We start from the raw sequence: 17,430 nt of genomic DNA, 5'->3' as shown, positions 1-17,430 counted from the left end.
GGGGAATCGAACCTGCGACCTGCAGATTACGAGTCGAGCTCCCTAACCACCTGGCCTGAAATATAATAGTACTGTCTGTTGTCTGTTATCTATATAAATATAGTAGTACTATCTGTTGTCTGTCCATGTAACTACTTTGTAGGGTGTAGATGGATCTTCACCAAAATTGGTATGGAGGTTCGTTGGGTCCATGGTGAAATACATACAAATTGTCAGTTTCGCATTTTGTGTTTTGCAGTTTATGGGCACTTTTGCATTTTCTACAATTACATATAAGGGAAGCAACTTTTCATGTCCTAAGATAACCTTTCATTGATCATGAATTTACATAACTAACGTCCAGGGGACGGGTACTCCAGCTAGTAATTAAATAAACTTCTAATTCAGAAAAAAAAAACTTTCTTTCTGAATCAAATTTCAAATAATTTCTTTTCAATTGATTAATACTGCAAACACAGTTGTTATTCTCCACTGACGGAGAGCACAGTAACTGTTTTGGAATGGAATCATTACTGATGAATACTGAAAACGTACTTCCTGTTTTCTACTAATGGATACCAGAGTAAAATTTTAGCAAAGAATCATAATGAGAAAATATTACTTCAATAATTTTATATTCAAATAATAATTCTTTCTATTAAGAATGATAAGGCTTAGCTTTTCTAAAAAGAGAAAATGAAGTAATATTTGTTAAGGAAACTTCCTCTAAACACAAAATCCCTCTGTTTCCACTACTTATTTTTACAGATTCCCATACAATCACATACACTCTATAACAAATGGTTCTATTATTCACACTTACCAACCCAGTCCCTGGTCTGACACTTTCTGTATAGATTATTTAATACCTGCACTTACCATTTGCCTTAACATCTCAGTCTTCAGTCTATCATCTTCTGTAACAAACCTTCTAATATCTGTATGTACCCTCTGTTTTCATGCTCCAGCCTCTAGTTTACCTCCCTTTGTAATAGATTAACATCTATACTTACTGTCTTCACACTCCAGCCTCTAGTTTACCTCCCTCTGTAATAGATTAACATCTATACTTACTGTCTTCACACTCCAGCCTCTAGTTTACCTCCCTCTGTAATAGATTAACACCCGTACTTACTGTCTTCACACTCCAGCCTCTAGTTAACCTCCCTCTGTAATAGATTAACACCTGTACTTACCCTCTACCTTTACATCCCAGCCTCTGGTCTACCTCCCTTTGTAACAGACCTTCTAATAAGGACTGAAGTTCTGAAGAGAAACAGTCTGGTAGCTCAATGTTCTGCTTAAAAAACAAAACATAGATTTTTTTCAAAGTACATATTAATCACACGACTCTGTTAGCATTAAAGTTTATACTACACTGCGCATTGTTTTCTAACAGTAATTTTGTTTTGCCACATGTGGTAAGTTATATTCTTAGTTGTCTTATTTATTTTTATACTCTCAACTTATTAAATAAAAAGTTTTTCATCATTACAGGATTTTGTGGATAGAGCTCATAAACTCTCTCTCATTTTTCATAATTGAGGTTTCTCATTGCACAATTATACAAAAAGTCATTCAATTTTGTGGGAAATTCAACAATATTCTTGCTATAGATTGTGGATTTAGTTTTATATAGTATCACAACTTTTTTAAAAACTTTCAGGTGTCCATTTTAATTACATGTGATATAGTTTAGGGTAATGGTAAACAGCTCTAGTGTACTGATCACCATTGACTTTGCCTGCTGTTAGTATAAGTTATTCTTATATATATAGTCAAACATTACATCATTAGTTTAGTTACATTAGTTTTTTGTTGTAATAATGTCTCTTGTATCTGTCTATGTTATTATTTTTATTGATCTTTCTACTTTCTAGAGGTTTATCTTGCTTCCTTTACAACTTTTACAGAAGATTTAACGTTACTTATTACTTCCTGTAGCCAGCTCTACGTGTTTCTTAAACAGCAATAGATAAAGTAAACGACTGGTGGTAAAACTTTTTATACATATTTATTATGTTGTTTTCTTATTATTACATTTAACGTTATCATATTATCATGGTCAGTTCAAGTATTATTTGATATTTATCATTTTCTGTCTTTATAAACATTGGTTTCTGATTATACTATGAGAAAATTAGTGCTACTAACTTGACACGGTTTATATATGCTATATTATTTATTCAGTTTTTAACTACATTAACAGTATTGGTTATACTAGTTACTATACCACTTCCGTTATTTTTATTTATTGTTTATTATCATTATACCTTTATTATAAAGACTGTTTCATATTATTAGCTTAAAATATGTATTTAGGAATAGCCTAAATCTCCAAAGCTGACTGAACCTCACAAAATATTACAGGGATTACATCCAAAATTAACATTAATAGAGAGGGTACCCAACTAATGAAACCTAATGTTAAGACAAGTATATTCAATGAGCTGCACTAATGGCCGGGTTGATTTTGAGTTTTGCTATATGTACGTAGATTACTCTGACCAGAAATTATTACTATTTATGTGTATAACCACAGAAAACTGAAACTCAGCAACTGATAAGAAACTCTGAAGGAGAAAAAATTATCTAAAATAATTTATTCAAGAGAAAAACAAATAAATCTGTATTTTGCTATAATATCTGCTGTTCTATATGAAATACTGAATATATTTAATATGTTCTTAAAGAATATATTGGTAATAACTCTCATTGGTATAACATAAAGACTCCTATTATTATGATAGAGTCACTGTCAATAAATTTCTCAACTGACTTCAAAATACAAAAACCTGTACTGTTTCCACTAAACCTTTAGTGTAACTTCTGTGCTACACCTTTAGTGTAACTTCTGTGCTATACCTTTAGTGTAAATTCTGTGCTATACCTTTAGTGTAACTTCTGTTCTATACCTTTAGGGTAACTTCTGTGCTACACTTTTAGTGTAACTTCTGTTCTATACCTTTAGTGTAAATTCTGTGCTATACCTTTAGTGTAACTTCTGTTCTATACCTTTAGTGTAACTTCTGTTCTATACCTTTTAGTGTAACTTCTGTTCTATACCTTTAGTGTAACTTCTGTTCTATACCTTTAGTGTAACTTCTGTTCTATACCTTTAGGGTAACTTCTGTGCTACACTTTTAGTGTAACTTCTGTTCTATACCTTTAGTGTAACTTCTGTTCTATACCTTTAGTGTAACTTCTGTTCTATACCTTTTGTGTAACTTCTGTTCTATACCTTTTGTGTAACTTCTGTGCTATACCTTTAGTGTAACATCTGTGCTATACCTTTAGTGTAACATCTGTGCTATACCTTTAGTGTAACATCTGTGCTATACCTTTAGTGTAACTTCTGTTCTACATCTGTAGTGTAACTTCTGTGCTACACCTTTAGTGTAACTTCTGTGCTATATCTTAAGTGTAACTTCTGTGCTACACCTTTAGTGTAACATCTGTGCTATACTTTTAGTGTAACATCTGTGCTATACTTTAGTGTAACTTCTGTGCTACACCTTTAGTGTAACTTCTGTGCTACACCTTTAGTGTAACTTCTGTGCTACACCTTTAGTGTAAACTTCTGTGCTACACCTTTAGTGTAACTTCTGTGCTATATCTTAAGTGTAACTTCTGTGCTATACCTTTAGTGTAAAAGACTGTTGTATATGGTCCATCAAGCTTCTTAGATGATTAAAGCTATAATTAACTATACAGTTTGCACAGGCTAGTGCAGTAGCATGTGACTGAAGGTTTAAGCTATGGCAACGTTTTTAGCACTTGTATATTTAGTTCACAATGACATCAGAGTTGTTTTAATGACTGGAACATATGTCATAGCCCTGTGTAAAGAAGTATGTTCATAAAGTGCAAATGTTAAATATGTTGAGCCAAAAGACATTATATACTGATAAAATATAGCCATCAATGTTTTAATGGAAGAAGATATATTCAGTCTGAAAAGCATTAAGAACAGCAACAGGCTCCAAAACCATACCCTAAGTCAAGCTGAAGCACAAAGGTTAAGATGACAAAAGAGAACCCTCTGACCCAAATAGTCATACCCCAATCAATTGGAAACATTGCCCTCATTCACAAAAACAGAGGTTATGGTGACAAAAGAGAATACTCTGACCCAAATAACCATACTCCAAGTTAATCAGAAGCACTGCCCTCATCCACAAAAACAGAGGTTATGGTGACAAAAGAGAATACTCTGACCCAAATAACCATACTCCACGTCAGTCAGAAGCACTGCCCTCATCCACAAAAACAGAGGTTATGGTGACAAAAGAGAATCCTCTGACCCAAATAACCATACTCCAAGTCAATCAGAAGCACTGCCCTCATCCATAAAAACAAAGGTTATGGTGACAAAAGAGAATCCTCTGACCCAAATAACCATACTCCACATCAATCAGAAGCACTGCCCTCATCCATAAAAACAAAGGTTATGGTGACAAAAGAGAATCCTCTGACCCAAATAACCATACTCCACGTCAATCAGAAGCACTGCCCTCATCCACAAAAACAAAGGCTGTGATAAGAGATCCAAGTAGCTGTTGCAATGAAGACATGAATATATCTCTTGGTGCCATTAACAAGATAATAAACAAGAATCTGAAGATATGAAGGTTCACAAGATTCCAACCACACTTCTAATTAACAACTAAGGAAACTAGAATCACAGCAATCCATCATATTTGACCAAATGTCAAATTTCCTAATGTGGTTCCAATGAACTTTTTTACATTTGCTCTTAGAAACCAATGTCCACTAACCATGATGGTTCTGAGCAAAGTATGTAACAATCTTGACTTAAAACCGACCGTACTATTCTTACTTAGAAAGAGCTTGTTACAATGGAGATTAATGTCTGATAAGTAAACTTAGTATTCCAAAAACTGTTTAATCTCGAAGTACAAGTTCAAGGGAGGTCCAGTTCAATCTACTCTTTGATCAGTGTGTGTTATACTAGTTTTGGAGAATTCGATTCCTCATCAGTAGCCCCGAACACAAGTTAACCAAAGAAAGATAAGCTGGACATAGTGAGAAGTGTTACAACTGTCTCTGGTTATAATGGCAGTCAGTTTGAGCACATCCAACAACTGAAGCAGTAGTTACAAAAGTAGCACAAGACCTCATAAAGCACAATTAACCACCACTGTCTTAAAATGTTATTTTTGTTCCAAATATAAATAAAATTAGAAACCTTGTATTCTTATATCTTGTTTTTATTTGAAATACACTTTACGTAATAAATTTAATTATTAATTGGGCTAATTTTAATTCCTTAATGAAACAGCTTTAAAGTTATGTGTTTCTACAACATTAAATCATCTACTTACCATTGACAGTGTCATGCGATCAATTTCATGTTTATCTTTGGTTTTATGCTGTCGAAATGGGCTGTGGCTGGTGAAAGATAGTAAATTTTTCACGATTATTCAAAATACAGCAGCATAAGACTTTATACAGTAGTTCAATCATCACCTACCTTTCTTTGGTGCTTTTAAAATACAAGCATTTTAATTCACACGACACACGACTGAGGTAATGCCGTGTTTGATACATGATCATACGAAAATAAGCTTACCAACTGTAACGCAATGCACAAAACATTATGCAAACGTTTTTACATATTTAATGAACTTATTTCTAAACAGTGCAAAAAAATAACACAGAAACATTAAATTTTATTCATAAACTATATTACAAATATAATCATAACCAGGTAATATAAATACTGACATTAATTTGTCTTCACTTGCATAAACGTCAGAATGTTAAGCTTTGGATAATTTATACATAAGTATTTTATTTGATTATTGCAAGATTAAATAACATAATTTCTTTTTAACTTAACAAAAATTTTAGTTTTATATCACTCAACATTTGTACGGAAATTTTAGTTTTATATCACTTAACATTTGTACGGAAATTTTAGTTTTATATCACTTAACATTTGTACGAAATTTTAGTTTTATATCACTTAACATTTGTACGAAATTTTAGTTTTATATCACTTAACATTTGTACGAAATTTTAGTTTTATATCACCTAACATTTGTATGGAAATTTTAGTTTTATATCACCTAACATTTGTATGGAAATTTTAGTTTTATACCACTTAACATTTGTACGAAAATTTTAGTTTTATATCACTTAAAATTTGTATGGGAATTTTAGTTTTATATCACTTAACATTTGTACGAAAATTTTAGTTTTATATCACTTGACATTTGATACGGAAATTTTAGTTTTATACCACTTCACATTTGTACGGAAATTTTAGCCTCGTTTCATACAAATTTCATTCACAGAATGCTAGTCTTTCATAAACTAAAGTTATTATACACAAAAAGACATTACAGTAGATATATCTATATGTATCAACTCTGGAGCTTCTACTTAGAAGCTGGTCAAAGCTATGATTCTTAGTCTTGAAGACTGTGCTGATCCTGTATATGAACAGCATAACGTTGATTATGGCAAAAGTCAAAATACATTTCTTTGTTAAGGTGTTTGTATAGATTATGAATACTATTTAAAGCCACACAATGGGGTATCTGTGCTGTGCCAACCACAGCTATCAATACCCAGTTTTTAGTGTTATAAGCTTTAAGATTTACTTCTGAGCCACTAAGGGGGAGGGGGGGTTAAAATACTTAGAACTTATTATATTTGCCACTTTGTGTAAAAAAAATGGTCTAAAGAAAAAAATATACCCACCCTTTGAGCAGTTTATAAAGCATACAGCCCAAAGAGAACCAATCAGCACTTGAGTCATAAGCAGTTGACTTAGACAAGACTTCTGGAGCCATGTACCCATGTGTTCCTCTGTTAAAAAAACAATGAATTTTTAACATTCATTATTATTCATAGCCAACACAAATCTATTTCTATAATACATAAATATTAAACATAATTAACTAAATCATAGTTAGACTCCACTGATCATATGTAAGCTATTCATTTCTTTACAAGTTCTAAAACTCACTCCCTTGTACTTAACTTAATTTTACCAGAATGCTTATAACAAGCATGCAGTTCTACAGTATTTCGGTTAGTAATGACCAGCGATATGGACAAACATGATTAAGAAGGTATTACATTTCCATTTAAAAAAGATTATGTTAAAAGTTTAAAAAGCCTCAGCACTTTTAAAGAGTGGTCTTCTTCAGGATAAGTTCCCAATGAAGAAACACCACTCTTCAACAGTGTTTGAACTTTACGGTCAATTTTAACATCTTTTTTAATCACTTTATGGTGGCTCTTGACTTTCTGCTAAATAGATGAGAAAAACTTGCAAACTTGAAATGCTCTATCTAGCTACTTAACACTATTATGTTTACCGACTGCTTTTCTAATATTAATACTCCACCTCTAAACAATACCCAAGGCTTTACAACACCCTTCAGTAAAGTATAAATAAATTCTTGTTTGCTTAAGTGCAAACCTCTACAGAGAGCATTTTGAGTTGTGCCAACCACAAAGATAAAACCCCAAATTTTTAGTGTTATAAGCATTCAAACTTACTGTTGAACCAGCTGACATTGGGGAGAAATAAACCCATTTCAAAAGTTGGCCCTTTAACATCAATAGTTTTTTTTGTTATAGAAAAGAAGAACAAGGATTTACAAAAATTGACTTTTGATAATTAACTTTTATAGCTCCTTAGCTATAAATACAAACAGTAGAGAGAGAGATGTATGAAAATGTCTTTTGTTTTATCGTGGCCACACACTGACCAATTAAGTACTCACTAGTATTTTTTATTAAAAGTTATCCTTCATTTTTCTTTCTTTCTTTATCTATTGAAGGTTTGACTGAGGGGAAAATAAAAAAACATCAGGATACTTCCATATAATTGGTCAATATAATTTCATGGAACTTCTAATCTGGTATCAGATCACCACCATGATGCTAAGATGTCAAATTTACTTCATTGGAAGGTGAGGCAGTTAAAGTTTTATGGTGAAATTGTATATTATTTTTACAATTATAGTTGAATGTGTTGAATGAAACATGGAGTATGTTTATTTGCTGGCGGAGGTCTCACATTGTATCATATCTAAATACTGCAGAACAAACATTAATAAAGCATTAAAATTGTTACTTAGAAATTTAATAAAAAAATGGCCGATTACATATATGGGAACAACTAACTTCTACAGATATATCTGAAAGGTTCAGGAAACACCAGGGGGGGTGGAGGAGTGAGAATTGGTGGACACCCTATTTTCCACTTACCAAAATATTTCTACTAAAAACTACAGCTCATAGAATACTATGTCTTCAGGTAACTACAGAAATGAAAACCCCACCCAATGAAACATCATCCAATCTCTGGTTATTCCTCTTACCCTTGTAGCCAATCAGAGAAAGATCTGAGAAATTTTTAAATTGTCTAAAACAAAAAATAAAAATCCATGATAACATACTGCAGTAAAAATATTTCTCCTTCAGAGTCTCTCTCCTACTTTATCTCCCCCTTATTAATTTCAAATAAAGAAGCTACAAGCCCACCAACCCCTTTTTACGTGCATCTCCTTCAGAATCACCAACTGACAACACTTTATTTAGGTTTGTTTTTGTGTATAAAGTTTCCTTATCAAATGACATGCTGATTATATCAGGAATATCGAAATACTTTCAAGCCTACTTACACGCATGCATGAGGTTTCTTTTTGGAAAAGTCACAAGCCAATCCCAAATCAGATATCCTAATATGCCCATGTTCATCCAGAAGGATGTTGGCTGGCTGGAATCCATAAAATTTATTTTTATAGCAGGAACATGTATAAACAAATAAATCTTTGTTAACTTAAAAAAATGAGTTAAAAACACTCTTACTAACAGGAGCCTTTAAATAATTATTTATTTTAAAATGTTTGCATCACACACATACGATAGCTCCAAACTCTGCTCTCATTGGCTGAACTACCATTAACTTGAATAGCCCAACATCAATATCTTTAAGTATTAATTAATCCAGTGATTTGAACTAATACTTGCTTGTCATAATAAGTTACAGTAAAAATATATTAATATCTTTAAGTGTTAATTAATCCAGGGATTTGAACTAACACTTACTTGTCGTAATAAGTTACAGTAAAAATATATTAATATCTTTAAGTGTTAATTAATCCAGTGATTTGAACTAACACTTGCTTGTCATAATAAGTTACAGTAAAAATATATTAATATCTTTAAGTGTTAATTAATCCAGTGATTTGAACTAACACTTACTTGTCATAATAAGTTACAGTAAAAATATATTAATATCTTTAAGTATTAATTAATCCAGTGATTGGAACTAACACTTACTTGTCATAATAAGTTACAGTAAAAATATATTTAATAATGATTTCCTTTATTTTCAAAAAAGACAAAAAATGAGCCATAGTGTATTAATTAATCAAAATATCTAACTTGAGACAATTTCTAATATAAAAAAAAATATCTGGGTGAAACTGAAACTGAAGAAGAAAACTTAGATAATTTAGGGTGAAAAAAAATCTGAAAACAAATGGTTAAAAAGAGCACAAGATTTACATAAATATCATTTAATTAAGACTTTCTATTTGCATTTCCCTCATTCTTCTTATCTGCCCAGAAAAAAAAAAACAAGCACTAGAAACTGGAAAGCCCAACTGGTTTTATTATGTTGTTGAATAAGTTATAACATTTGGGCTTACAGTTCTGTGATAGTTTAGCTGCTAAATTACTCTCATTGCTATATAAACATCATAGACCACATATCAACATGTAATGATAATTTCAAAGAACCAAAGCTCAAGTAAACTGACCTTGAGATCCCTGTACACTACGTGTCTTTTGTGCATGTGTTCTAATCCAAGAACAGCCTCTGCTGCATATAACTTCATCTCTTGTTCGTTAAAGACACCGTGCTGAGATAAATGATAATGTAGGTCTCCACCTGTTTAGTAAAAATACGACTACATTGAACATGATACAATCTTCAAGTCACGAAAAACAAAAACAGGTTGTTTTTACATGTATCGTATATAAATTAGTCTTGAATGAATAATACAAAAAATGTACTTAGCTAATAACATATACTTCATCGTTACTATACTACAGCAAATTTACACATCTGCATCAAAGGATTCTCCATCACATATAGCTACATGGCCACTCTTCTACTTAGATACACACACGAGGTGACGTGGCTTACTAGAATCTGTTACTTCAGTGATGAATAATATGGTAACAAACTGCTTCTCGTAGCAACAAACCTCATTAAAATATAATGTTCTAAAGTCTCCCACACTACCTTGAGGCCCTTACTTGGCAAATAACAATAAATGGAGCATAAAATAATGTTCAGGAATTCTGTTTTAATGCTTTAATGCAATTATTTTGAAAGACCCATAAGAAACATGGAACATTAATGTTATTAACTATGTTGATGTGATGACAGGCTGTTGTATAATTAACTCACAAATAAGTAAATATACATATATCACAGTTCACAAATAAAATAACATCTATCTTTTTTTAAACTCCAGAAAAATACAGTTGTGAGATACTTGTTCAATCAAACACATAAACAATTGACTTGTTCCTTTGAATTATCTAAACAATGAGCTTTTAAATCACAACAGATAGTCAATAGTTCCTTTCAGTTGTCCTAAAATTTTATAGAAAGTGCCACATCTTTGACTGATACCAATACAGCAGTCATCTTGGTTGTCACATCTGTAAGTCACACCTATACAGCAGTCATCTTGGTTTTCACATCTGTAACTGACACCAATACAGCAGTCATCTTGGTTGTCACATCTGTAACTGATACCAATACAGCAGTCATCTTGGTTGCCACATCTGTAACTGACACCAATACAGCAGTCATCTTGGTTGTCACATCTGTAACTCACACCAATACAGCAGTCATCTTGGTTGTCACATCTGTAACTGATACCAATACAGCAGTCATCTTGGTTGCCACGGCTGTAACTGATACCAATACAGCAGTCATCTTGGTTGCCACGGCTGTAACTGATACTAATACAGCAGTCATCTTGGTTGCCACATCTTTGACTGATACCAATACAGCCGTCATCTTGGTTGTCACATCTGTAAGTCACACCTATACAGCAGTCATCTTGGTTGTCACATCTGTAACTCACACCAATACAGCAGTCATCTTGGTTGCCATGGCTGTAACTGATACCAATACAGCAGTCATCTTGGTTGTCACATCTGTAACTCACACCTATACAGCAGTCATCTTGGTTGCCACATCTTTGACTGATACCAATACAGCAGTCATCTTGGTTGTCACATCTGTAACTGACTACCAATACGGCAGTCATCTTGGTTGCCACGGCTGTAACTTATACCAATACGCAGTCATCTTGGTTGCCATGGTTGTAACTGATACTAATACAGCAGTCATCTTGGTTGTCACATCTGTAACTCACACCAATACAGCAGTCATCTTGGTTGAAACAGCTGTAACTCACACCAATACAGCAGTCATCTTGGTTGAAACGGCTGTAACTCACACCAATACAGCAGTTATCTTGGTTGCCATGGCTGTACCTGATACCAATACAGCAGTCATCTTGGTTGCCACAGATGTATTTGACACCAATACAGCAGTCATCTTGGTTGCCATGGCTGTAACTGATACCAATACAACAGTCATCTTGGTTGCCATGGTTGTAACTGATACTAATACAGCAGTCATCTTGGTTGTCACATCTGTAGCTCACACAGAGTGTCTTATGGGCCGAAGTTGTAAGGTCACAGTTCAAAGTAGGAAGTGAATATAACTCAAGAAATGGCTCTTCATATCAGCCTTATGGTGGCCATTAGAGTAGAAACTTAATCCGAGTTTATGTATTATTGCAATAGTGACAGCTATTTTTTCATTGCATTCTTCCACAGAGAGTGTTAGTGCACTCTCTGATATATATAAGCCTTTTATGTACCCCCCACCATGTGTATGGTGTGTTATAGAAAACTTAATCAAGTTTTTTTAGGGGGGCGAAGAATGTGGCACCATCTATGAATATATTTAACATTCATTTACGTGAAAGATAGTAAATACTCAATAACAGCAATAATGGGAGGTGGAGGGGGTTGTGAACCCCCACTAACATGCCCCTTGTTCGAAATTATCATCACACAAAGTTTGGTTGAGATTGGCCCAGTGACCTAGGAATAGTTAGATAATGGACAAACAGACAGTCACGAATTGTGCTTTATATATTTTTGTTGTTCTTTTAACACATTTTTAGCAAAAAATTCAAAATTCAGAATGAAAAAGAAGCAAATGTACTTAAGCTAAAAATTTTCTGGTGTGAAGTGAATAATTCAATTTATTTTTATCTTTCTGCATCAACTGAATAAAAAATATGCTCTTTAACTTGGGTATGCACAGAACTTACTTCATTCTACACTATAAGTGTATTAAGGAAGATTTAATATACAAATCAACGTGCCCATTTAACATTATAAGAAACAAATAGGTCTACCTAAAAGCTCTAACAGAGGATTTAAAAAGAATGTTCCAATCAAACTGGCTAGTAAATAAGGTTGCAAGGAATAAATGCATCATTTGTCAGCTATGTAGATTTTCTTATTAGTTTATGCAATGACATTAAATAATTTCTAGATGAATAGAACTTGTAATAGGTTAATTTTGTAGCCAACAAGTGTTTTAATAAAGTTCTGTTTTTATTATGATAATTATGAAAGTGGTATTAAGTAGAAATCAAGGCAAACACCTGTTATAATACGTTCATTTCTAGCCAACAAGTGTATTATCACAGTTCTATTTTTTATCATCACAGTTGAAAAAAATGACAGTTTCTGGAATCTTTAATATGTTCACTTCAATGTTATAATTCCTTTCATAGAAGCTACATGGGCCTTTATATTTAAATGTAGCCCAGTCTAAACCCTGCTCACTACTCCTTGTCAAGTAACAAACAATAGTTCACCATCATATTTATTCCGTCTTAAAAACTGAATTGAAAGCTAGATATTGGTTGCACCTACCATTCATGAGATCCAGAATAAAACACAATTTGTCTGGAGTTTGAAATGCGTATGTCATACAAACTATAAAAGGGCAGTCTTCCTGGTAATAACGATAATAACAAAATTAATACACCTTAAAATCATGATAAATGCATCATATGCATGAAAGCACAGCAGGAACTATTTGGTTTAAGAAGTTTTTAGTCACAGAAGTGATTTCCTGGAATTATCAATAACTTCTGATTACTGTAAGCTATCTACGCTGATCAAAATTAAACATTAACCCAGTAATTAATATAGCTAATTTTATATATATATACCAGTATAACTATGAATACACAATGCTATAAAACAAAAACTTGAAACGTTTAGAACCACCACAGTTATCTTTAATTTTGCTTGTAAGACACGGTATAAACAGTAGCCAGAAAACTGTTAAAAATGAGGGATAAATCAATGACTTATAGAAAATAAAATGAAGAAAATTAATAGCTACATTGGAAAGTGACTCATAGTATTGAAACATATAATTTCTTGAATAGCCTAAGTTTTGGTTCAATTCTACCATGGGGAGGGCTATCAGATAAGTCAAAAAACTAGTTCTGACAACAGTTTAGCAAAATCATGCACTCGGATAGAAGTGAAATAATTCTACAAAGAACAAGTTAACATAATGGTAACTAAATTCAACAAGGCAAGTTACATAAAATATATTGTTATTTATACTTACCCCAGTACTGACTAAACTCAAGAAGATTTATTTGTTAGGTGAGTTACATAAAATATTAATATTTGTACTTACCCCAGTACTGACTAGACTCAACATGATTCGTTCATTAAGAGCCAGTGTTTCTCCCTGTTTCATCTTAATTCTTTTCTTATCAAGACATTTCATGGCGTACCTTAAATATTTAGAGTAAGTTTTAAATCTGAAATTTTTTTCTTATCATTCATTAAATTTTCATACTGTGTTGGCTAATCACTAGAACCTCTGACTCGATTTCTTCAACAAAGATTTTATGCAGTTACGTTAGGTCAATCATCTCAAACAGTTTGTGTATCTTTTTTATCAGTAATAAATAAATCTTTTCTTTAATAACTTCATTTCTTAAACATTATTTTAATAAATTGAAAAAAATCATGATATCCTGAGAAATAAATGTTATTCCCATTTTCAAGTATAATGCGGTAATTTTATAAGAATATGATCATTAGTAACAAATAAAATAAGGCGAGGTTTAAAAATATTTTTATTTGCTGTAATCCTAAATGGATTTAAAATGTGGGTAAGAAAATTACAGAAATTTCAAATTCTTTTATAACACACACTTGCTGATCGATATCGACCTTGACCAACGAAGTTAAAGTGACCGTTGCCAACACTTTTATGATTTGTTCTTCCATTTCATTTACCAAGTACTTCCCTCCATGTGAATAAGTTTACAATTGGAATTAATTTGTTTTTCATCCTAATCCTCAATCCACGAGAATATTTTTTGGAGACGGATACACTGAACAGACTTGCGTTCTCCATGTTGTTGATTTATGATTATGCTCATCAATAGTAAATTCTCCCTTGCTAGGTTGTGTATTTATTAGTTTAGTGTGTAGGGTCTTGGGGACAAGATCAGCCATGATGTCAAACCTCAATGCAATGGCCAATCAGCACTGAGCTGTTAATTGGTAATCAGGTGATGCCATCCCACACTGTCACGAACTTCATGAATTTCCAAGAAAAAAATATTCTAACCATAAAATGGCGATAAAATATTCTAAAGTCAGCAAATTTTGGTAGATGGGTTGGTACTTTGGCAGTAACTGGTGAAAATAAAAATTTTCCAGGTCATAATGTCAAAAAAATCTCTCAGTTGGCCCCAATTTTAGACAGTCGGCCAGGCTACTGCAAACAGAAATATTTTTAAGCCTGGCCTAAACAGTACAAGTATGGCACTAATTCTTACTACTTACAAGTTTCTATGGAATCCTATGTATTAGTGGAACACTTCAGATCATACTCCATTACATACAGTTAGCACTAAATATAATTCAAGTCTTTCACTTGTCGTGAAACAAAAAGTTTCGACTTGACAAAAACTAAATGTCAACGCTAAAATAAATCACATAAAGTTAACAGGCTTTTTGTCATATTATAAGGTTTGTTATTACACTGCCAAATGGATGACGAGATCCTGAAAGAGTCTGAAACACGAGCTTTTAAGTTCTTCTACAAACACATCAACAGATGGATGATCAGCTTTTGAAAAAAAAAAGAATCTGAAAGCTTGAGAATTCCTATTAATTGGTGAACAAGCCTGTTTGAGTAAAATTATTATTAATGTACAACAATTATTGTTGTACATTAATAATAATTTTACTCAAACAGGCTTGTTCACCAATTAATAACTGGAAAAATGTATGTGTTGATGCTTAATGTGACATTAAGCATCAACGCATACATTTTTCCAGTTATTAACTGGTGAATAAGCCTGTTTGAGTAAAATTATTATTAATGTACAACAATTAAACATCAACACATACATTTTTCCAGTATCAGCTTTCCTACATCCATATACTTCACCAAATCCTCCTCTGCCGATGATTCTGTGGACACTGAAGTCGTTCATTGTCAGCTGAAATAAGCCCAAATCCAGAACCTCACTAAACAATTAATTGGTTCATTAATTTGTAATTGTAATGTTGTTATTTGACAAACTTCATCACAAACTTTAAAAATGTTCTACAACTACCCATTTTTTTTTCAGCACTACCATCTGATTTATATACGAAACTCCATGTTGGTTATCTTTGAAACGTTAAAACACACACTCCACATTGATGGATTTGATTCGGTAACTCATTGTTTCCCAAAGTGTGTGTGTGGGTGGGGGGGGGGGGCGACTAGAGTAAGGTCAATAGTGAAATAGTGCAAAATTAAACATTTTAATATATATTTTTATTAATAAAAATAAGTAACTACCAAACACATATAATGTTTTAACATGTATTACACATCATCACTTAATTATTTTGGGGGAGGGCATTAACCCTTTCGAGATGGGTCACGGGTGAAAGGCCATGACTCCTTGCCCACCTCTTTCCATTTTTAGAAATGCTGCCTTATATACATTAACGACAAAATGCTACAGTAAATTATAACTACATAGCTTTGTGTATATAGAAATGGGAATAATACATGAACGTGACTCCTGAACTGCTCATTCTCAGTTGATTTAAATGTTCAGAGAGAAATACATTGATAAAGCAAGAAGTGCAGTGAAGCAGATGTTAAAAAGGGAAATTTTTTACTAACTTTTAGGATTATATTCTATATGCCATTAAAAAGTCTGCTTGCATGAAGTAATGTTCGTTTAATATGTTGAATTTTACACAAATCTACTTGAGGGCTATCTATGCTAGAGAAGGCAGCTAGTCAACACTTCCCATCACTAACTCTTAGGCTACCCTTTACCAATGAATAGTGTGATTGACCATCACATTATAATGCCCCCACAACTGAAAGGATGATTATACTTAGCAACAAGTTGCAATTCCACGAACTGCAGATTACTAGTCGAGTGCCCTAATCACCAGACCAACAAGAAATAATGAAATTCAATAAAAACACGTGTAGCTTAACTGACAAAAACACTATAACAGAATGTACAACATAATAAATTAAGGAATGCGTATGACACTAACCTGAATATTTAATTCCAAGTTCTTCCACTGGCAGAACCTTGTATATTTTTCACTGTAAAGAAAACCCACATTTTTTAATTCAACAGAAAATTTATTTGTACTTCATATCAACACATAAAAAGGCACCACAAAACAAAATGTGTAACATGATTATGTACAGTAGTAGTATCAGTAAACCTTGCTGAAACACAAGTGAATACCTTTCATGAATGTTTACTTTTATGTACACATTATGTATTTACAGTTACTTCAGAAAGTCCCACTGGATTCTCACGACACATGTACCACTAACACGGCAATAGAATAATGTAATTATATTTTCTATGATACACGTATCACCAACATGACAATAGAATATTGTAATTATATTTTCTATGATATACGTATCACCAACATGACAATAGAATAATGTAATTATATTCTCTATGATACACGTATCACCAACATGACAATAGAATAATGTAATTATATTCTCTATGACATACGTATCACCAAGATGACAATAGAATAATGTAATTATATTCTCTATGATATACGTATCACCAACATGACAATAGAATAATGTAATTATATTCTCTATGATATACGTATCACCAACATGACAATAGAATAATGTAATTATATTTTCTATGATACACGTATCACCAACATGACAATAGAATAATGTAATTATATTCTCTATGATATACGTATCACCAACATGACAATAGAATAATGTAATTATATTCTCTATGATAC

The 17,430-nt window shown here is 32.5% G+C and overlaps 1 protein-coding gene across 2 annotated transcripts in view; it reads right to left on the bottom strand.

Annotated features, from left to right (window-relative positions):
• Positions 1-17,430, bottom strand: part of LOC106468258 (G protein-coupled receptor kinase 1-like) — a 66,138-nt gene that overhangs the window by 30,654 nt on the left and 18,054 nt on the right. The window contains exons 7-15 of one of the 2 annotated variants that reach the window (XM_022396594.1): positions 16,693-16,744; positions 15,532-15,623; positions 13,796-13,895; positions 13,012-13,093; positions 9,789-9,919; positions 8,646-8,740; positions 6,709-6,816; positions 5,325-5,391; positions 1,176-1,279 (exon numbers count right to left, since the gene is read on the bottom strand). In XM_022396594.1, coding sequence (XP_022252302.1) covers positions 1,176-1,279; positions 5,325-5,391; positions 6,709-6,816; positions 8,646-8,740; positions 9,789-9,919; positions 13,012-13,093; positions 13,796-13,895; positions 15,532-15,623; positions 16,693-16,744 — 831 coding nt within the window. The remainder of the gene's footprint in view (positions 1-1,175; positions 1,280-5,324; positions 5,392-6,708; positions 6,817-8,645; positions 8,741-9,788; positions 9,920-13,011; positions 13,094-13,795; positions 13,896-15,531; positions 15,624-16,692; positions 16,745-17,430) is intronic. The other variant, XM_013928676.2, reaches the window with a different exon arrangement.

Source organism: Limulus polyphemus, unplaced genomic scaffold (assembly GCF_000517525.1).
Source record: "Limulus polyphemus unplaced genomic scaffold, Limulus_polyphemus-2.1.2 Scaffold2938, whole genome shotgun sequence".
Lineage (NCBI taxonomy): Eukaryota > Metazoa > Arthropoda > Merostomata > Xiphosura > Limulidae > Limulus > Limulus polyphemus.
Note: the sequence above shows the minus strand (reverse complement) of the source record. Positions and strands in the feature narration are given on the sequence as shown.